The following is a 22735-nucleotide window of genomic DNA, read 5'->3' as shown; positions in this document are numbered from 1 at the left end:
CCTATCACCTCAGGCTTAATGTTAGAAAATGCATCTTCAGTGCTATTTTTCACTAGTGCTCAGTCATGCCTAATTCTTTGTGACACCGTGGACTGCAGCCCGCCAAGCTCCTGTGTCCACGGGATTCTCCAGGCAAGAATATTGGAGTGGGTTGCCATTTCCTCCTTCAGGGGATCTTCCCAAGCCAGGGATCAAACCCACATCTCCTGCCTTGCAGGCAGATTCTTTACAGCTGAGCTGCCAGAGAAGCCCACACTTTGACCTACTTTTTGGAATACTGAAATTTGGTCAAGGCCTCCCATAAATGTGCAGACCTTTAAGGCTTGGAAGCCCAGGGCCTTGCCTCTCTGCTCTCCAACTAGAACTTCCTGGGATCACCTACCAGATAAATTCCCTCCACCCAAGACATTATCTCAGGGTCTGCTCTGGAGGGAAAGGGAACTTACAAGCAGACTGCAAGGAAGTGTATAAGCTGCTCAGTCATGTTAGACAAGCAGTTCTCAATGTGGAGTGATTTTGCCCCTGGATGAAACATCTATTATGGTCCAGAGATTGTTTTTGGCTGTCCCAGTGTGGGGGTGGGGCTACTACTGCCATCTAGTGGGGAGAGGCCAGGGGTGCCACTCAACATCCCATGAACACAACACCCAGGTCAGCCCCTCACTCCTCACCCATCAATTAGATTTATCCAAACCCAAAGGTCAAGAGTGCCAAGAGCGAGACAACGTGTGCTAAACATTATTGTTATAATTATTATGATTAATACTTTGCTGACTCTTCCTGCTGGCCAGTGAGAGCCAGGCTTTTACCGATTCGTCCACCCTTCACTGAGTAACGTTTACATGGTGGGGATATAGCAGTGACTGAAACAAACCAAACTTCCTGCCTCATGGGGCTGACCTTCAAGTCGGGGGAACAGTCAGGAGACAAATGAAGCATAATATTCTAGACTGAGCCGTAAGGAAAGCTTAAGCCACAAGGCAGTAAGGAACCAGAGGAAAGCCGCAAGGCCAGAGTAAAGATGATCACAGAGAGGGAAACTACCCTGAGGGGCTTCCCTGGTGGTTCAGATGATAAAGAATCCTGCAATGTGGGAGATGGGGGCCAGTCCCTGGGGCAGGAAGATCCCTTGGAGAACAGAAAGTCAACTGGATCCAATACTCTGGTCTGGGGATTTCTGTGGACAGAGGAGCCTGGCAGGCTACAGTCCATGATGCTGGGAAAGACTGACGGCCAAAGGAGAGAAGGGTGGCAGAGGGTGAGATGGCTAGACAGCATCACTGACTCAATGGACACAGATCTGAGCAAACTCCGGGAGATGGGGCAGGATAGTGAAACCTGGCGTGCTGCAGTCCATTGGGTCACAAAGAGTCAGACACAACTTAGCAAGTGAACAACAACAACTCCCCTGAGAAAGAGACCACCTCTGAACCGAGATCTGAGAGGGTAAGGAAGTGAGCTATGTGGGTATCTGGATGTGGGGGAAAGACTGGATTCCACAAATGGGCCCAGGGGCCCCACATTCCTACATCCAGAGCCTAAGGCAGTGGACACTTCCCCACAGTCAGAAGACTAAACTGAAGCTCCAGTTCTGCCTGCTGGGTGACTCTGGGCAAGGTACTCAGCTTCTCTGAGCTCTAGTATCTTCAGCTATAAAATAGGGCTGATAATGGTCTCTCCACTCCATGGGAGTGTGTGAGCATTAAATGAGATAGTGCAAGGAAAGGCTATTTGGAATGTCATGGACAGTTATTCAATTTGTGCACTGCTCAAAAACACCTGTTCTAGGCAGCAGGTAAGGCTAGAGTTCCTATACCCTGTCTCTGCCCAAAGGAGGGGACATTTTTTAGACTTGTCCAACCAGATAGGCGTACTTTTATGTGCTTCCGCCACCAGGAGGGGTGCCATTTTGTCCTTCTTGTAAAAGCCCCTGTAGGAGCCAGCCTGGCCAAGAGGCAGTGCTTAAAGGCAGCACCGATTGTAATTATGAGCATTATTAAGGGTGCTGAGTCCCTTGTCATCACTATGACCTCACCCTGAATAAAACTGAGCGTGTTCATTCTTACCTTGGCTTTGGGGTGGGGGGAGCTTACTAATGAAGGTCCATGGGAACCAGAGCCTCTGGCTGACAGTGCAGTCCTACCAGACTTCTGTGCTCCAAAGGCTCAGCCCCAAGCAGAATGGAGAGAAACCCCCTGCCTACCCTCATCCTACCCACTCAGGGCGCGTTTCCCCACTCACTGGAGACCCCCACCTCCCTCCCCATCCCCCCCAGGCTCCCTTCCTACCCCTCCCTTCCCCAAGCTCTCCAGAAGGGATCTGAAACACCTTCCCCCCGAAGATGATGCCCTGAGAACTGTTTCTCCCAAGGAGATTCCCGTTAGGATTTAACTAACATGATTCCCTGCTCCTATCCCCACGTGGGGCTGAGCAAGCACTTCGGGACTTGGCACTCTCTGGAAGCACAGCATTCTCATTTCTGCTTTACAGGTGGGGATTTAAGGCTGTCACCAGCTGGCCAGCAGATCTGAATCCAGGAGTCTGCATCCTCCCCTGGATCGCTAAGGTGTCAGGTCTCCATCTCAAACACCCGCAGGGCCAGGCCTCATGAGTGAACTGGGCGGCCCTGGTGGGGTCTCTGGAAAACTAGAGGGGTCCCGCTGCCGTGTAGGAGCACCTAAGGCTGCAGCAGATGGTGGCCCAGGGAATGCGGGCCAGGATTTTTAAGAAAAGCTGGAAATCTGGATTTTTTAATGAGGAATCTCCCCCAGCTTCATGGGAGGAAACATTTTCCCTGGAATGGGTGTCCTCTGGACTGTAGCTCTCCGCCGGGAGAGGTGAGCCTCACATACAGCAGGCGCTCACTGCATCCAGCTGGATGCTTTCCTCAGGAGCGCTATGTTTCCATTTCCTAGGTGGCCCAGGTTTAAGCCCAGCTGTTCCTGCAGTCCGGCAGCACCAGGCAGGACAGTTCCCCAACGGCGCCGGCCCTCCCAACCCCGCCCCCTCCCCTGCCCCCACACCGCCCCCGCTCCCCCGGCCCGGGTGAGCCTACCTGGCGGGGGCGGCACGGCCTCCAGGCAAGCGTAGGCGCAGCCGTTGAAGCAGCAGTGCCGGTGTCGCGGGCACTCGGAGTCGGCCTGGCAGCGTGCGGCCTGGCAGGCACCGGGGGGTAGCGAGCGCGGGGGCGGTGGGCAGCGGTCTGCGCGGGGCTGACGCGAGCCGCCTACCTCCTCCGCCTACGGGAAGAAGGCGCATCAGTGGGATGTGCTGGGTGCTGTGTGCCGCGGTGGAATCGCTGGGCCTCTCTGAGCCAATGCGTCCTGGCATTGGCAGAACCACCCTCTGAAGGTTGCTCTGACCGTGAAAAGATGCTGTTTCTCTTTGTAAGAGCCCTAAACTGTGGGGCTCACTGACAAACAGTGGGCTCGCTGATGGTGAGCCCAGCGGCAGCCAAAAGATGAATGCTCCTGGAGAATTGTATGTTAACCAGGCATCTATCCTGACGTATTATGTATGTACGGATTTGTATATATTTACATATAAAAGGGTATATGTGTACATATACACACACATAGATATGTACACATGTATATTTCCATATATACATATATACTTATCATCCATCCATATGTTTATATAGAACTTTGAGAATTTACAGATCACACACAAAATGAATAAATTCACACGACAACTTGGATAAAACTCACAAACATAATACTGAGGGGAAAAAAAAAAAAGAAAGCCCCAATGTCACAAGAGCACACAGAGCGGCCCTGTTCTGCTTCTTGATCTAGGTGCTGGTTCCATAGTGCATTTTAATGGAACCTGACTCAGGATTTTCCCACGTTTAGGCACTATGTTTCCAGAAAAGTGAATAATATGATATATTATTTAACATGTAAGAAGTATGGACACATGGCCAATAAAATAAGCATTTTAGAGGTGGGACTGGGAGAGCTGAAGTCATGCCAGATAAGCCACTCTGGATCCCTGTGACACCAGACTCCATCTGTGCAGGAAGCACTGTTTGGTTTCTAGATTTGAGGGTAGGGTGTTTGGAGGGCTGGTCTTACACATGCCTACACACACGTGCACACACTCATGCACACACAGTTAGAGACAGAGTAAGTCATTGCGAAAAAAAACACCCTGGATTGCCCCACTGCCTGCTATTGTCTGAGCTACTCTTCCCACCTAAAACACTGTAACTACTGATCCTCCAATCCCCCAACATATATATTTTTCAAAATTCTGCCCTTTGTTCTGTCCGAGTAAATAATGCACTGCTGCAGACTGCAACAGCGTGCAGCCACTGAAACCTGCTTATGAGCAATCCCCCAAGACATGGTGGTTTGTAAAGAAAACTAAAGTGTAGAACAGTGTGTATGCTCTGCACCTAAGTTTTAAAATACGCGTATGCACACACATGTGATATGCATATACTTATACAGGCCTAGAACATCTTTGGAAGGAGATACAAGCACACACAAGCAACTGTGGTCAAAGATTACCTCTGGAGAGAAGAATCAGGTTCTGAAGTTGAGGGAGATTTTTCCTATTGTCAACACTTTTTTCTCAGTATTGCAATATATATATTGCCATGAACACACTGATTTTTTTCAATTTAAAGACAATTAAAAGTTTACAAGTAGAAATACTTCACAGGAAAAACTTTATGTTAAGAAAAATAAATAAAGGCAAGCTACACAATGGCATATGTCCTCGAAGGTCAAGGCTGTTTGAAGGTCCCTCCTCTGCAGCTGTGTGTGTTAGTCATTCAGTCATGTCCGACTTTTTGCAATCCCGTGGGCTGTAGCCCACCAGGCTTCTCTGTCCATGGGAGTCTCCAGGCAAGAATGCTGGAGTGGGTAACCATTTCCTTCTCCAGGGGATCTTCCTGACCGAGGTATCGAACTCGGGTTTCCTGCACTGCATGCAGATTCTTTACCGTCTGAGCCACCAGGGTGGCTGCAAACCCCATGCGCTGCTCCCAGTGCCCTGCAGGGGCCGTCAGATCACCAAGAATAGGTTCTGAAGAGATGCTGGAGAAGACTCTTGAGAGTCCCTTGGACTGCAAGATCCAACCAGTCCACTCTGAAGGAGATCAGCCCCGGGATTTCTTTAGAAGGAATGATGCTGAAGCTGAAACTCCAGTACTTTGGCCACTTCATGCGAAGAGTTGACTCATTGGAAAAGACTCTGATGCTGGGAGGGATTAGGGGCAGGAGGAGAAGGGGCCAACAGAGGATGAGATGGCTGGACGGCATCACTAACTCGATGGACGTGAGTCTGAGTGAACTCCAGGAGTTGGTGATGGACAGGGAGGCCTGGCGTGCTGCAATTCATGGGGTCGCAAAGAGTCGGACACAACTGAGTGACTGAACTGAACTGCACCAATGGGTGGGCAGGGGCGGTCACAAGGACCAGTGGTTTTCAAACTACTTCCCAAGGACCCACAGGGGCTAAGACTGAGGGCCAGGTGGGGAAGGTAACAGTGACCAAGTGTGGTGGTGGGGGGGACAGCCTGGGGAGGGTGGGGTGTCTGCCCCCCTTCACCCAGAGAATCATCTTTAAAAATACATATATAGATTGGCAGTATTGTGTTAGCTTCAGGTATAGGGCAAGGTGGTTCAGTTATTTACGGCTGATTCAAACGATACATTATTAAAAGACAGAATGTAATTCCCGAGGCTGTACAGTACGCCCTTGTTGCTTATCTGTTTTAAGTGGAGTATTTTGTATCCAGAGAATTCATCTTTCCTCCCTTATCAAAACCACTTAATCTGTGAAAAGCAAAAAAAAAAAAAAAAATACAAAGCCAACATCTGGCAGAAACAAAGCCCAAACAAAAGGGGCAACTTTGTAACTTTCGGATCTTCCAGCTCTGGTTCAGCCTTTCTGTCACCGCCTGCTCGGCCGCCCCACCCCCCAGTTCCTGTATCCTCAGGAATAATTTCCAAGCTACACTCAGTACACATCATCCCAAGCCGTCAACTCCCAGTTCATTTTCTTCAGAATGAGCGACCCTGGACCCATGTTGGGGCCCCGCCGCTGGAATCCTAATCAGAGGTGACAGCTGCCCTGGCCTCCCTGGGAGGGCGAGCAGGGATGCTGAATGGGACTGGCAAGGGACTGCCGGCTTTTCCGCCCAGCCTGTTTTCACATTGAGCCTCATTTATGAAATTTAACAGAAGCCGGAGATGAGACGGGACATGCTTTCCCCCATCTCTGATGCCTCCCAGGTGGGTGACTGCCTAAGGGCAGCCCCCAGCGGGACGGGGGTGGAGTGGGGGGGCTGGGCCACATCGAGAGATCCAGTGTAGACGCGCCAGGGCTCGCTGAGGAAAACTCAGATGTCGCTTCTCGGAATTGGGAGAGAACAAAAGAGATAAGCGCCTTAGAAGTCAAATCACCCAAGTGATTCATGGTGAGGCCTGAACAACAGATGGCCCTGGGTGATAAAGATTTCACCGATTTCACTGAGGGGCCCAGATTAAAGGATTAAATGTTTTGAAAAATATTTCATGTCAAGCAAGGTGATGCTCACAGAGGGTCCCAAACAAAGGATTAGGAAGAGAAAGAACAGACTTTAATCAACGAAATAAATAGATTACCTTCCCAGCCTCCAGGGAGTTAAAGGTTAAAGGCCAGAGTCTGCGGGCTAAAGGTCAGACCCCAGCTGGTCCCACGGCCTGCTCCTTTACTTCTCCGGCCTCCCTCCTGTCCTCCTGCCCTCTCGCTCACTCCTGGCTAGCGCCCTGGCGCCTCTGAGGTCCCCCTCTGGCCTTTGCCCAAGATGCCTGCCCAGCTCTGGCCCTGACACAGTGCAGGTATCTGCTCTCACACGCCCTTAGCTGGTGATCCCGTTCCCCGCGGCCTGCCTGACGCAGCTCCAAACCCTCCGTCACCCTTGGGGGCGCTGCGCATTGATCCACTGTGGCGTTTTTTCCCCTCAGAACTCTGCCTTCTTCCCACCTGTGTCCCCAGCACCTCTGATCGTGCATGGCAGAGAGCAGGTGCTCTGTTCATCTGATGGGAACTGTGATCATGACGATGATGGAGGTGTGAGAGATGGGCAGCACCGAGCGGCGGTTCACCATGTGCCAAGCATCCTCCTGCGCGTTCAGCCTGCACATGGGCCCTGCGTGGGCGGTGCCCCTTCGTGTTGTTTAATCTTGCACCTTCCCCCGGCATCCCCATAGTCTCTGGTCCCATGAGTCTAGTGGGGCAGGCCCCAGGTGCTCAGAGAATTAAAGGTTTGCCCAAGGCCATAGGCAGAGAAGGGTCGTGAGCCCAAGTATTACACACCTCCCTTCTAAAGTCAGAATAAAGCATCCAAAATATAAACCTGGGGTCAGTGGCCTCGGTGTCCAAAGGCTTGCCAAGACCCCAAACCCCTCCTTGCCTTGGAGCCTCCCCTTTCTTTGGGGCAAGAACTTCAGAGCCGTGTCCCACATTCAAGTGTACCAAGGCGGACGGCGCCATGGCCGTGACCTCATGAACAGTCACAGATTTGAGCTCAGGCATGGGAGCCAGGTGAGTCTGGCTTGGACCCCTGCAGCTGTGTCATCATAAAGGAAAATAACCTCTGTGAGCCTGTTTCCTCACCTACAAAATGGGCCCAGAAGTGCGTGCCTGCTGCAGGGGTTTGTGGAGGGAGCCCGTGAGATCCGTAATGCTAATCCCTTGGTTTTATTATTTCTGTGTGAAGCTCTAGGCATGATGCTGAGGCAGATGCTAAAGAAACCTCTGAGCTGGTTCAAGATCTGCTAGTAACTGGGATCTCAAGACGCTTAAGCAAGAAACCCTCCTGCAGCAATGCCATCATTTCTGAGGATGGGGGCAGGGGCAGACTGGCAGAGTTCTTCAGAGGAAGTAGCCACCCCAGCACTGTTCTCTGGGGGTCCCCTAAGGCAGCGTCCATCGCTCCCCTGTGGTTACCTGTGTCCCCACCACGGAGGTGAGAAAACCAAGGCACATACACCATGTGGAGAGCACCAGGCTCTGAACTTGGGCCAGTCTGCCTTCCTAATTACGGCAGAGCAGGTGGCATTTATTAAGCTCCCACTGTGAGCCAACGCTGTGCTATGTCAACAGGTACTGAATTTCACTGTTCTCAGCACGGTCCTCTAAGGTCAAGGCTGTGATTCACCCACTTTACTGATGAGGAAACTGAGACCCAGAAACACTGAAGGCGCTCACCCCAGGTCATGCAGCTGGCCAGCAGCAGAGGCAAGATTCAAACCTGGGTCTGACTCTGGCAAATTCCTGTCCCGGGAGCATGGGCCTGGGGAGCTGCTTCCCAATCTCTGAGATTCCTCCTGCTTTGTCAGCTTGGGGTCCCCCTCTCTCACATGGTCCTGCCTCCTGCCCGCCTGTGGACCAGCCCCAGCTCTGGATATAGGTATGTAACTTCCTCCCCCAGGCACACCTTTTGGAAAGAACTCACCCTGGCCCCTGCTCTCTGCAGCCCTAGCCAGCCTTCCCTTCCGTTGCCACTCAGCTGAAAATAACAGCATGTCAAATCTCAGCTCACTCCAGACTGACAACATCCTTCACGAATATCCCAGACAACTCATGTCCTCCATCTTTTCTTTTCATCCCTGCTAGGGGATGGCACAGCGAGCCTGCTTCAGAGTTCCTACGGAACAGCTCAGAAGGCAGCATCCCAGCGCTGCATGCCTTGCATGGGTAAAGACGGTTCCCGTAAAGTTTTGATTTGGTAGCTATTCTTTTCTTCATTCCTTGGGGGGATATTTTTGGAAGCCTCTGTATATTTGCAAAGCCATTCTTCTGCCGATTCCTTCAGGAAGTGGGTAGGGAAAAATTAATTCTGGACTGCTCCAGAGGGAAGCCCAATTCCACGAGTCCACTGAAGTGCACGCCTGGATGTCCAACCAAAGGAGGCTGTATAAATATATAACGGCGAATCCGCTGGAACACCACAGAAGTCTTTGAAAAGAGAACATGGATCCATCATATTAACATATTCAACATGAGTGTGTGCTCACTCACTCAGTTGTATCTGACTCTTTGTAACCCCATGGGCTGTAGCCCACCAGGCTCCTCTGTCCATAGGATTTCCCAGGCAAGAAAACGGGAGTGGACTGCCATTTCCTTCCCAGGGGATCTTCCTGACCCAGGGGTGAGACCAGCATCTCCTGTGACTCCTGCATTGCAGGCGGATTCTTTACTGCTGAGCCACTGGGAAAGCCATTCCCCTTACATCATTTGATGAAAAATGCAAGGTACAAAACAATATGAATGATGAGCCAGACACAAATCCCACACACCAATATGATATTTGTATGAAACATCCAAAATAGGGAAATTTTTGTAGACAGGAAGCAGACTGGTGGTTGCCAGGCAGCAGGGATGCAGAGGGGAGTGGGGAGCAGCTGCTTAGTGGGTTTGGGGTTTCCTTTTAGGGTGATGAAAATACTTTGAAACTAGAAAAAAATGGTGGTTGTGCAACATCACAAAAGCACTAAATGCCACTGAATGACTCAGTCTTATGTGGCTGACTTTATAGTCTGTGAACTTCATCTCAATAAAAAAAGTTAAACAACATGAGCAAAATATCGTTAAGAAAACAATGTGTGCTGAGTATAAGCGCTTCATGAAAAAGTCTAGGTACACACACATATACCAAGATATCAACAGAGCTTGCGTTCCAGAGAATTTAGATCATTTTTACTTATTCGTGACTTTTTGTATTGTCTGAACGTCTTGCACAGTCAACATCATTGTTTTTATAATTGGGGGAAAAAAACTGAAACCATCTCCATTTAAGGAGAAAGAATCCAGTCTCCAGAGCTGCCCCAGTTTACCACATCCCTCCCTCCACACACACCCCGCCCCCCTGATGCTCTGATCCCCGTGAGAGCGCTACCCTTCTTTGGAATGTTCCAGAGATTTAATGGCCTGACCAATAAAAATGCATCCCAGTATGGACTGGTTTGCTGGGTGCAGGAAGAAAGCCAATTTTCCTCCAAGATTTACTCGCTCTTCCTCTGGAATTCGGACGTCAAAGATCTAAAAATACGTCTCTCCCTGGAATGGCAGGATGAGAGTTCTGTGTGCGCTGAATGCCGTTTCCTGACACTCGGGCTCGGGGAACAGAGTCTGGTGCAAGGCTCACACTTCCTCTGGACAAGCCATCTCAGGGCACGTCCAGAGCAGGGCCGCAAACTCGGCCAACTCCTCCAGCTGGTGTGTTCACTGAGCCCTACTGGGTACCTGAGAGTCTTCTAGAACTTTCCACCCCTTCTCTTCTGCTCTAGAAATGTAATTTTTAATGTAACTCATTCATTTCATGGTAAATTCATAGTTCTCAGGCCTACTATGTGCCAGGCCCTGGGTGCATGCAAGGAGAGCTAACCTGAACCAGAAAACACTGGCCCTGCCTTCACATGGCTCAGCTCTGGGACAAGCGACAGACAGAGGAAGCAAGCAAATCGCTTTCCTTTTGTTTATCTGCGCGAGTAAGTTAATGAGAAATGAAACAAAGCCAGAATAAAAAAAAAAAAAGAAATCATGCAGATGATAATATGGGAGCTAAATGTTATGAAGGAGAAGTTGAAAAATTAGGAAAACTTGCACGGGAGACATAAACAGGGTACTCCGGGACCAGGGAAGGCTCCTCTGAGGAGGAGGCACGAAACTAAGACAAACCTGGCCAGGAGACCTTCACAGAATCCCTAAGAAGTACCTTAGGTATTTGAGGGGTTTTGTTTGTTTTTTGGCCATGTTGCATAGCTTCCAAGATCTTAGTTCCTTGACCAGTGAAAGTGCCAAGTCCTAACCACCGGACTGCCAGGGAATCCCTCAGGTTCTCATTTTTTTTTTTTTTTTAATTATCATGGTAAGATGCTTACAATTTGCTACTTTCACCATTTTGAAGTGCACAATTCTGTAGCACCGACTAAATTCACAATATTGTGCAACCACTTACCTCTATATTTCTAAAACGTTTACATCATTCCCAAACATAAATTCTTTTCTTTTTTTAATTGAAATATAGTTGACTTATACTTAACTATACTTTTAAGTATAGTTAACTTATAACTATGTTAGTTTCTGAAAAAATTCCATTCTCAGTAAGCAGTACTTCCTAATCCCTACCCCAACCCCAGCCCCTGGCCACCTCTAATCTACTTTCTGTCCCTATGAATTTGCCTTTTCTGGACATTTCCTAAATAGCAATAGGTCACAGGCTATGTGGCATTTTCTGACTGGCATCTTTTTTTGATCTGGACCATTTTTAAAGTTTTTATTGAATTTGTTACAATATTTTTTCTGTTTTATCTTTTGGGTTTCTTGGCCATGAGGCATGTGAGATCTTAGCTCCCCAACCAGGGATTGAACCCGCACCCTCTTGCGTTGGAAGGCGAAGTCTTAACCCCTGGGCCACCAGGGGAGTCCCCTGACTGGCATCTTCCACGAGCATAAGGTTTCCAGGGTTCATCCACACTGGAGCATGTCCCGACACGTCATTCTTTCTTATGGCTGAATAATGTTTCACTGGGTGGATGGACCCTGTTTTTGTTGATCCCTTCTGAACTTGTGGACATCTGGGCTGTTTCCGCTTTGGTTGCCGTGACTAGAGCCCTGTCTCCATTTCCAGCCCCAGATGGGTGCTTAGGAGACTAAGCAGACCTATAGCCACAGTGACACACAGAGATCCTCAGGACACCAGGCCGCCATGGCGGCTACAGTGAGTCCCATCTGGGGGATCTGCTCAGAGGATCCTGAGATAGAACGCAGGGTAAACACCTGGCCTGACACATAGGAAGGGGTGTTCTTATGACTTTCACCAAATGCCAGGAAAGCAAAGCTCAAAACACCAGCTCCACAGAATAGACCCTGAGCTCCCCAGAAAGGCTCTGGGGCTATTGATAAACATTCCACTCCCTGGCCTATTCCATCTTATCTAGCCTCGTAAATATCTGGCTCTATCTTTATTTTTATTAGTGCATAGAGAGCGGTATTCCCCTGCCAAGCCCTGAGCTGGAGGCTCTTGTGGTCTTTCCTCTGGACTGCAAAGCAGCACGGCTGTCTCCCAGGCTGCAGGCAAGGCAACGGAGGCTCACAGAGGACAAGCCTTCTTCTCCTTACGAGCCTCCGGAAAGGGCCTCCCCTGTCTTCCTCTCTGGCACTGTGTCTAGAGCAGGAAAATGCATACAGCGTCCAGGAAATTCCCTGGACCCCCTCTGCCCACTCTGCCAAGGGGCGGGGCTTCAGGAAGGGGAGGAGCCAGCATGCAGGATGCTGGCAGACACACTGGTCTAGGTTTAACACCCAGCTTTCCACATGCAGTCAGTCTGTGCCAGTTTCCATGGTGTAAATAGTCCCACCGGGGCTGATTTCAAGCCACCAGTGCAAGACTGCTGAATGAGGAGTGCAGAAGAGAGGTGTAAAAGCTCCTGATGGATGGTATTTCTACCTCGTAGGTGCTACAGACATGAATAATCTTGAGAGCAGGGAGCATGGTTAAGATGTAGCAAGATAATTAGGAAGTAATATGCTTCATACATCATACCATGCCTGGCATCATTAAACATTCCCTTTACCCTCTTCTCTGCCTGGAAAACTCCTATTCATCCTTCAAAGCCCTGGGTTGAATATCCCCAACCTGGCACAGAGCTATACATATTCTTCTGGGCTTCCTTTGTATTTGCCCATAATTTACCCACAAGAATGGATGGGAAGCCTTCTTCATGGTAGGCACCTGGCAGGGCACCAAGAACACTGCACTGAGGAAGATGGAATCGGGCCCTACTGTGAAGAACCTACATTCCCTCTGAGGAGCCAAACAGCAACCAATTTCATAATTATTTGAGCAAAAGTCACCAAGTCACGTGGACCACTCAGTATGTGTTGTGTTTGATGGATATGGAGTCATTCACTCTCCACCCTTAGGCTGAGAGTGTTAGTAGTCTCTTCCTGAAACTTCTATGCCTCTGTGCTCCCTTTTGGGGCAGGGAACATAAAATGACATCCTCCCCTTGCCTCAGTCTCTCTCCTAGTCCCTTTCCTGCGTTATTTACCTTCTCAACGCTTGTCGGCAGACACACAGACATCAGAGATCCTGTGGGTGTGGTTTCAGACCACCACAGTAAAGCCAATCCCATCAATGTTTTGGTTTCCCAGCACACCTACAAGTTGTGTTTACATTATGCCACAGCATATTAAGCATGTAACAGCATTACATCTAAAAAAATATACAACGTACAATGTACGTTAATCACAAAAATACCCGATTGCTAAGAAATGCTAACTGTCCTCTGAGCCTTCAGCGAGTCGCAATCTTTTCACAATAGTCACATCAAAGATCACTGATCACAGATCAACAGAATAAAAATAGAGTGTGAAATAGCGGGAGAATTACCAGTGTGGGATACAAAGACACAGAGCCATAAATGCTGTTGGCACAATGACGCCAGTATACCCACAGACCTACACAGGAAAATCAGATGTGCTTGGATACATTTTCCTTTAGCTTCTCATTCATTCTCTGCAACCCCAGGCCTGTGGGGGTAACACGAGTTCCCCAAGGCTTGGGGGTACAAGTTGGCATCCTTACAGCCTAGGGCAACCTCGGTAAACAGTGGCCATTTAACTGCCTATTTGTTTAAATAAACTGAAAGGAATGCACAGTCTTTCTCAGATGAGATCACTGGTGCTCAGAGATGTCAAACAACTTACCTGAAGTCACACAGCCTGTGAGCAAGAGTACAGATCCAAAATCAGGGCTGCAAGGCCCATGCTTCTCACCTCTGGTCATGGTGTGCCATCCCTCTGTATGGCTGTCACATGCTACCCAGCTGCTTACCCTATTCAGTGAGGCCACCCTTAAGGGCAGGAGCTGCTTGCTGTCTCTGTGTTGTACCCACAGGACCACACACGGAGCCTGGCCCAGAGCAGTTTCCACCAAGTGTGTACTGAGTCAGGAAGCACACGGAAGCATAATTGCATCCTAACGACATTTGGTTATTGATTGCTGAGAAACAACACTCAGTTTTAAGTCCTTGGACTCTTAAATTAGGTGCTGTTTGTCAGGAGAAAGTAACCTTGGGTAGGGAAAGCCCATTGCTGCCTGCCGTGTGTTTTTAGGGGCCCCTGGCTTCTCTATTTCCAGGCAGGGAGACTTTTGAGGGCTGTGAGGTCTGTCTGCCTGCCCACCCGACTTTGGCACAATTCAGATAAAGACGCCTGCTCCAGCCTGCCCGCGTGTGGGGGGCAAGAATTGACCATCTCCCCCTGGCCCCCAGCACCCCCCAGACCTGGGCACTTACACGGGACCTCTCCGGCAGCCTCGAGGGCAGTGCCCGCTTCCGGAGGTTCTTGGTGGAAGCACCTTCAAGGAGCAGCAGAAGCAGGAAGCACAGAGTCCAGCTGACCTTTCTCTGGCCGCTGCCCATCCTGCAGCTGGCTCGAGGTGTTTCTTCCTAGATGGTCAGAGGAGAGGGGTGCTCCGGCTGGTGGGTCCTAGAATGGGGAGCAGAAGTGTGCTCGGGCTGCCGGAGAGTTTCTAGGCTCCACTGGGCCGGGTCCCTGGGATCATGTGTCCGCGCCCAGCCCAGGCCCCCACCCCCATCCCCTGGTGGGGGCCGCCAGCCGGTTTATTTTTAGCTTGCCCTACTCCATCTGGCCCCAGAGACTCCCCGCCAGACGTCTGCAGCCGAGGCGGCTCAGAAGGCAGCGGCAGCAGACGGGGGCATCACGCTGCTTGGAGACGTGGCTGGGAGTGGCCCTGTCACACAGGGATAATGAGCACTTCCTTGCAGGCTGGGCAGTCTCCTCCCCAGGAGAGGTGCTGGCTTTGGGGGCTGGCTGGAGCCGGGTGGGGGTGGGCACACAGGGGATGGGTTGGGGGCTTCCGGCTGCTACTCTGTCCAAACTCGAAGCTGGTCTGATACATTCTTCTGCCCACAAAACTTCTTTGGAAGACTTGCTGAATGGGGCCCAGCGGAGCACACGGCTGAGGGAAGAGTGCCCCTGAACCCTGGAAACCTCTCCAGTGTGGGCATGCGGACTGTTACTCATGTGTCATGGGTCTCTTGGGAGAGTTCTGTGCATTTGTGCAAGTAAAGCCCTTCATGGACATCCTAACGGTGCTATAAATGTCAGCTTGTGTGTGTTTTATACACAACTCCATATTTCACAGACTTCGTACTCTATCACCTGTTCTCAGCAACCCCAAGACAGGCATTGCTATGATGTCCATTTTACAGATGGAGAAATAGAGGTACGATGCTTGCCTAAGGTCAGGCAGTGGTGGCAGAGCTGGGGCTCCACACCAGCCCTGTGTGATCACTGTGATGCCACCAGGGGCAGTTCTGGGCTTAGATGCCCCTGGACCAGGTCCCAGCTCAGCCTTGGTCTGCGGGGTGCTGACTGCTCCTCAATTCTCTCATCTGAGACGTGGAGTTTGTGGTCACTCATCACAGTGACAGTGGGAAGCTCCTACAGCCTGGAGTGGGATGCAGGCTCTCAAGGTCAAGTCCCTGCATCTCTCTTACTGCATGCACCCCGGTGCCCTGCACAATGCCAGGCTGCATCAGCACCCAGGAGGCCCTGGCCGGATGCACAGAGCAACCCATCATCGTGACGACTCCACAAGGGCATCTACAGACGCAGAGATGGCCACAAAAGTCAGGCATGTTTCCCGAAGCCCCCCTTCATGGCTGACCTCTCAGGCACCCCCTCAGGTCATCTCCCAGGGCCTGGCACACAGCAGGTGCTCAATAAATGTTCTTCAACTGAGCTCTCAATTCCTCAGCTGGATTTGGACCACGGGGACCCAGGACGCCAAGCAGCGTCCCATCAGTTAATGTCTTGCGATTGTTAACTTGTGAAAATGCTCTTCCCCAAGCATTTACCACAAGGGCGACTATTCTGGGAACATGGCGGCCCTGTGGGTTTCATGAGGAAGGATAAAGGGCTCTGAGACGAGAAACAAATATGGTACAAATCCCCCCGGGAACGCAGTGCTTTCCTTTGATCAGGGTGAGGCAGGGTCCCGGCCTGACAGCCAGCCTGGACACTCCCAGCTGGGGCAGAGGGGGCCCCTCAGGATGTCAGGGCGGGCGGCTCCTCCCCTATTCCTGCCAAGCCTCAGAACTTTATGTTCCAAGTGGCAGAGGTCCTCCTGACTGATCTGAGCTCTGGAGACCTGGACTTGATCCTGAGCTTAGCGGGCTGCCCTCCTGGGACTCATCAAGCCGGAGTGCGACTTCCTGCAGAACTATGGGCGAGGCTTCCTCTGGGAAAGTCTTGGAGCTGGCGAGGCTTTTCATCTCCTCTGCTGCCAGGGGCCAGCTGGCGAGTCCTGCCAGCCAGGGTCTGCAGCCACCACCGGCCGACTGCTCTACTCCTCCAGAAAGATAGGAAAATAGCTCCCTTAAAAATACAGAGGGGGCAAGTGCCTGCTCTCTAAGGAGCAGAGGACATGGCCCATGGTTACAGGGTCTAGGAGGAAATCCTGCCCTTCCAACCCCTATAAGCTTCCCCACTAGATCACCAAGGCAGTGATTCCTTCCCTTAAAAGGCAGAACATTTCTTCCACAGTGAACCAATCAGGCAATAAGTGCTTTAGGAAAAGGGACGAGGGTATTAAATTTATAGTTTGTACTAAAGTGTGAGTGACTCCCAGCAGAAAGGAACATAGAAGCATAAAAAGGAAGAACAGAGAACGTTCAATTTGTTCCAACATTTGAATGAATACGTACCATGTGCCAGACTGGCGAGAGTAAAACCAGGCCTAGCCTCTGCTTTTACAAGGCTTAACAAGTGGAGGAGTCAGATATTAATCAGTTTTTAAAAAACACTTTGATGGTACTTTTTGGTGCCAGGCACAGTTTCAAGTGCATAAAAAAATAATAATTCATTTAACCTACCACAACTCTACTAATAGCTATTATCATCTCATTTTACAGATAAGGAGACTGAGTCTCAGACATACAGTAGAGTGCTTTAAAAATATTCACTCATTTAATCTATCAAAATTATGTTAGGTCAGTACTCTTACTATCCCCATTTTACAGACAGGAAAACTAAGGGTCAGAGAAATGAACAAACTGCCAAACTGTTCAGTTCAGTTGCTCAGTCGTGTCTGACTCTTTGCAACCCCATGGACTGCAGCACACGAGGCCTCCCTGTCCATCACCAACTCCCAGAATTTATTCAAACTCATGTCCATCAGGTCGGTAATGCCATCCAACCATCTCATCCTCTGTCATCCCCTTCTCCTCCTGCCTTCAATCTTTCCCCAGCATCAGGGTCTTTTCAAACAAGTCAGTTCTTCACAACAGGTGGCCAGAGTATTGGAGTTTCACCTTCAGCATCAGTCCTTCCAATGAACATTCAGGACTGATTTCCTTTAGGATGGACTGGTTGGACTCCTTGCAGTCCAAGGGACTCTCAAGAGTCTTCTCCAAGACCACAGTTAAAAAGCATCAATTCTTCGGTGCTCAGCTTTCTTTATAGTCCAACCCTCACATCCATACATGACCACTGGAAAAACCATAGCTTTGATTAGATGGACCTTTGTTGATAAAGTAATGTCTCTGCTTTTTAATATGATGTCTAGGTTGGTCACAGCTTTTCTTCAAAGGAGCAAGTGTCTTAATTTCATGGCAGAAGTGACCATCTGTAGTGATTTTGGAGCCCCCCAAAATAAAGTCTCTCACTGTTTCAATTGTTTCCCCATCTATTTGCCATGAAGTGATGGGACTGGATGCCATGATCTTAGTTTTCTGAATGTTGAGTTTTTTTTTTTTTTTTAAATTTTAAAATCTTTAATTCTTACATGCATTCCCAAACATGAACCCCCCTCCCACCTCCCTCCCCATAACATCTTTCTGGGTCATCCCCATGCACCAGCCCCAAGCATGCTGCATCCTGCGTCAGACATAGACTGGCGATTCAATTCACATGATAGTATACATGTTAGAATGTCATTCTCCCAAATCATCCCACCCTCTCCCTCTCCCTCTTTTTGTTGAGTTTTAAGTCAACTTTTTCACGTGCCAAACTGTGGATGGTTGATACCTGGCAGACCTGGGACTGCAACTCAGACATTCGCTGTCAAAGTCTGGGCTCAAAAGCATCGCACTGTGTGTCCACAGGAGCTAAACTGCAACATGGGCAGATGGGCTGTGAGGGGAGGCACTGTGACCTAGTCACAGAAGTCAGCAGAGGTCTCCCAGGAAGTGGCCACACACCTTACAAGTGAAGGATGACTGATGGGGTCAGCACACACTGCTGCCCAGGAAGAGGGCGGGGGCAGGAGGAGAGCCTGGTTGGCCCTTACCAGGTGGTGAGGTGGTGCTACCATCCGAACAGAGTCACGTTGTTCTGTGTGCCCTTGGGGCTTTTGCCTTCCTGGGCCTTTCCTCTACTAAAAGGGAATAATAATAACAATAATCTTTTATGACTGTACTGATAAAAAGATAAATATAATCCAAGCTGAAATATATTCTTTTTATTTTCTTTGGGTTTTTTTTGGCTGAACTGTGTGGCATGCAGGACCTTAGTTTCCTGACTAACAGTCGAAACTGTGACCCCTGTATTGGGAGCACAGAGTCTTAACAACTGGACTGAGAGGTAAGTCCCTACTTCCTTTGATTTTAAGAGAATTTAACACACCTTTCTGGGCCCATAAAAGTCTAGTAGGCCCTGGGCTGTGTGCCTGAAGATGACCCTGGACCTAAATACTGCTGTGTGACGTTGGGCAAGGCATTGCACCCTCCGAGCCAGAATTAAACAGAGACGATAGGTGAGTCTGTGTAGGAGGTGCCAGGTCTCGGCAGTGTCCTCTATGAGAGGAGGGAGGGCCGCTGGGAAAGGCTGCTCAGCTGGCCTGAAGCAGAGCCTGCCCTGCTCCACTCCAGCCGGTGAACGAGAGCAGATGTCCCCTGGCCGCTCATCCTTGGAGACCCTGGCCCTGAGCTCACTTCACCCAGCCGCCCTGTCCCTGACCTCCACTCGGCGTCCCTCTCCCTCCTTGTCTCTGCTCTCCAGCCGGGAAACTCCCCACTCCTCTCCACTGCTCCCCGACTCCCTCGCCCCAGAGTGACTGGTCTGGGACCAGGCTCCCCGGGAACTGACCCTCCGCTCTGGCCACTGGGAGCTCCCTTGCTTTCTTTTGCCATTCAGGATGGCTGTGGGGCGAGGTCCCCTTTCAAGCGGCAGGAAGTCATGAAGCCGGGGACTCGATGGAAAGATCAGGCGGAGGGGGGCGGGGGTGGGTGTTGGCTGGTTGCCTCGCGGCCCCTTCCTCCCACAGCTGAGACTGGGACCAGTTCCACCATTGGGCTCGGCCCCTCTCTGGCTGCCAGGCCAGGTTGCTGCCGGCTTCTCGCGATTTTGCCCACAGGACCTGGACTCACCCTCAAAGCAGCATTTCTCTTTCTGCTGCTTGTTTGTCTTTCTCCCCCAAAGCATCTCTGATCATGAAACCCCTCCCCATTGCCCTTCCTGAGCTGAAGGCCTTACCACAGTCCTGTTGGGATGTGGATAAAAACACACTTCCCAGGGCCTTGCCAGTCTGGACTGGCCTTTCTCCACCTGGCTGCACGGGAGCATCACCCACAGGAGGGGCTGTCAATCACATCCACACCCGGGTCCAGCCCAGATCAAGGGAATCAGAACCCAGTGGTTTCCAAAGTTCCCCAGATGATTCTAATGAAGAGTCAAGGTCAGGAGCCCTGACAAAGTTGGCCTCTCCCTCGACCAGTCCCCACCCTGACCTTCAGGGCCGCTGTCCCTACACGTTCCCTCCTGCCTCTCCCTGCTACCACATGCCAGCCTTTCCCTACACACACACATTCACCATGCACCTACGCCACAGAGCCTTTGCATACGCTATTTCCACTTCCCAGCACTCTTCCTGGTTTTCTTTGCTGAGTGAATTATTATTATTATTTTGCTGTGCTATGTGGCCTGAACAAAGGTCTGTATAGTCAAAGCTATAGTTTTCCAAGTAGTCATGTACAGATGTGAGAGTTGGACCATAGAGAAAGCTGAGTGCCAAAGAATTGATGCTTTCTAACTGTTGTGCCGGAGAAGACTCTTGAGAGTCCCTTGGACTGCAAGGAGATCAAACCAGTCCATCCTAAAGGAAATCAGTCCTGAATATTCACTGGAAGGACTAATGATGAAGCTCCAATACTTTGAGAGCTGATGAGAAGAGCTGATTAATTGGAAAAGACCCTGATGCCAGGAAAGATTGAGGGCAAGAGGAGAAGCAGGTGATAGAGGATGAGATAGTTGGATGGCATCACTGACTAGATGGACATGAGTTTGAGTAAACTCCAGGAGTTGGTGCAGGACAGGAAAGCCTGGCGTGCTGCAGTCCATGGGGTCACAAAGTCAGACACAACTGAGCGACTGAACAACAACAATGTGGCTTGTGGGATCTTAGTTCCCTGACCAGGGATCAAACTCGGGCCTCGGCAATGAAAGCTCGGAGTCCTAACCAGTGGACCGCAGCAAAATCCCTGCTGAGTAACCTCGTTAAGCTTCAGCTCTCAGCGAAACAGCCCCTTCATCCTGGAAACGTTCCAGCCAGTTCAGTTCCCCTAGAAAAGGCTTCCGTGTCCCCATGTACCTCTGCTTGCCAAGACCCACACAACCTGAAGGTGGAAGGCACGATTCTTTCTTACCATGCCTGACTCTCCTGATAGACAGTCGGCACCCTCAGGGCCAGGTTGGTATCTGTCTATACAGGTTTTGGTTTATTCTTTCTTTCCTACTGTGCAGCTGGCACATAGTAGGGGCTCAGTGAACACCCACTGATCAGTAAAATGGATGCTCCCACACCCCTCTTCCGGAGAAGGCAATGGCACCCCACTCCAGTACTCTTGCCTGGAAAATCCCACGGACGGAGGAGCCTGGTGGGCTGCAGTCCATGGGGTCGCTAAGGGTCGGACACGACTGAGAGACTTCACTTTCACTTTTCACTTTCATACATTGGAGAAAGAAATGGCAACCCACTCCAGTGTTCTTGCCTGGAGAATCCCAGGGATGAGGGAGCCTGGTGGGCTGCCATCTATGGGGTCACATAGAGTTGGACACGACTGAAGTGACTTAGCAGTAGCAGCACACCCCTCTTCCAGGGCTGTGGCCCAGATGGCTTTGCTGGACCATCTTAATGCCAGCGTGGGGCTTCCCAGATGGTGCCAGTGGTAAAGAACCTGCCTCCCAATGCAGGGGACGCAGGAGATATGGGTTCTACCTCTGGGTTGGGAAGATCCCCTGGAGCAGGAACCAGCCTACTGGTTCTAGTACTGGCAACCCCCTCTAGTACTCTTACCTGCAAAATTCCAGGGACAGAGGAGACTGGCGGGTTCCAGTCTGTGGGGGGTTGCACAGAATCAGACACAGCTAAGCAACTGGGCACAACACCAGCCAGTGACCCAAGTCACTAGCCATCTAGCACCAAGTCCCCTGGCCTGGCTGGATAAACTTGAGCCCCTATAGGGGGAACTAAGATCCCACAAACCACATAGCATGGCCAAAAAAAAAAAAAAAAAAAGACAAAACAGATTCTATTTATCTGTACCTGTATCCTACACCGGGGCAAGGGGGTAGCTAAATTCAACGGTTCAGCAATGATCCCAAGAACTCAGCTCAGCTGCCAAGACAAGCAAGTAGCTGCTTCTTTTGGTCGATCACTCGACTCAGTCAACCTCGTGAGGGTCAAGGTCAGCCAATCCACGATGCCACTGATGGGGGCTCCACAAAACCTAAGCCAAGTGAAGTCATCCAAGATGCTATTTAAATGCCAAGGATGTAATTTTTTTTTTAATGAAGAAAAAAAAAAAAAAAAAACAACTCTGACTCCAGAAAAACTAGATGTCAGAACACTCCCTTTTGCTGATATAAGACCTGGGAGGTGAGCTGGAGATTTCACAATCCTTTCCTCAAACAAAGGCTTAACTTTCCTGGGAAACAAATGTTTCCCACATTTGTACACATCACCCTTATCTTGTGCTTTCCTGGGGCCATCAGGATCTCTGTGTCCTGTGACATAGAGTGACTGGATAAAGTGAGGGAGATCCCCTCTGTCACAAAGGGGATGGTCCAGTGGTAAGACACAGACCAAGAAAGCAGGTAAATTGTGCTACGTGCTGCAATGACCCAAAAGTCTGAGGCAGTGACTGTGGGGTACCTTGTGGGATGGGGAATTCCTTTCAGATCAGGTGGGGAGGAGCACCGTCCAGGGGATGTCGTCTAAACCAGACACGGGGAGGAGCAGAGTCCAGGGGCTGACTAAACCAGAGGTGGGGAGGAGCAACAAGGTGGGAAGAGTCTTCCGGGAAGGGGCCACCTGCCTCTGGCCCCATCCTGCTGGGAGGTAAGATTGTGAAGGTCTGAAGGGGTGAGAAGCAGGCTCTTCCTGTATCCTGAAATGAGGGGCGGAACTGGAGAAAAAGATGGTGGGAGCAGGATTTTTAAGATCAGTCTCCTAGAGATGAGGGCGGATGATCCCTCTACAGCTCTGACCACCTGGATGATTGGCTGGATCCAATCATGTAGTACCACCCAACCCCTACTGGTGATTGGCTCAGGAATGGGTCTGTCATCTGATCTGGGCCAATGAGGTATGAGGAGAAGTCAGGGGTGGTGCTTCTGGGAAAGTGGTCCTCATCCCCAGAGACCTGTGGAAAAGTGGTGATCCGTCTGTGCATCTAAACTTTCCTCAGTCAGGTTGCAGTGCCAGGAT

At 50.4% G+C, this 22735-nt stretch overlaps 1 protein-coding gene across 3 annotated transcripts in view; it reads right to left on the bottom strand.

Moving 5' to 3' along the window:
• Nucleotides 1-21762, bottom strand: part of WFDC1 (WAP four-disulfide core domain 1) — a 37175-nt gene extending 15413 nt beyond the window's left edge. The window contains exons 1-3 of one of the 3 annotated variants that reach the window (XM_060397872.1): nt 21572-21762; nt 14301-14493; nt 3056-3239 (exon numbers count right to left, since the gene is read on the bottom strand). In XM_060397872.1, coding sequence (XP_060253855.1) covers nt 3056-3239; nt 14301-14426 — 310 coding nt within the window. In that variant the 5' untranslated portion in view covers nt 14427-14493; nt 21572-21762. Of the gene's footprint in view, nt 1-3055; nt 3240-14300; nt 14539-14647; nt 14683-21571 lie in introns of those variants that run through there. The other 2 variants (XM_042231510.1, XM_027977684.2) reach the window with 2 other exon arrangements.
• Between the last annotated feature and the right edge of the window lie 973 nt (nt 21763-22735).

This window comes from Ovis aries, chromosome 14, assembly GCF_016772045.2.
Source record: "Ovis aries strain OAR_USU_Benz2616 breed Rambouillet chromosome 14, ARS-UI_Ramb_v3.0, whole genome shotgun sequence".
Classification (NCBI taxonomy): domain Eukaryota; kingdom Metazoa; phylum Chordata; class Mammalia; order Artiodactyla; family Bovidae; genus Ovis; species Ovis aries.
The sequence above is the reverse complement of the archived record's forward strand: the minus strand, read 5'-3'. Positions and strand labels throughout refer to the sequence as shown.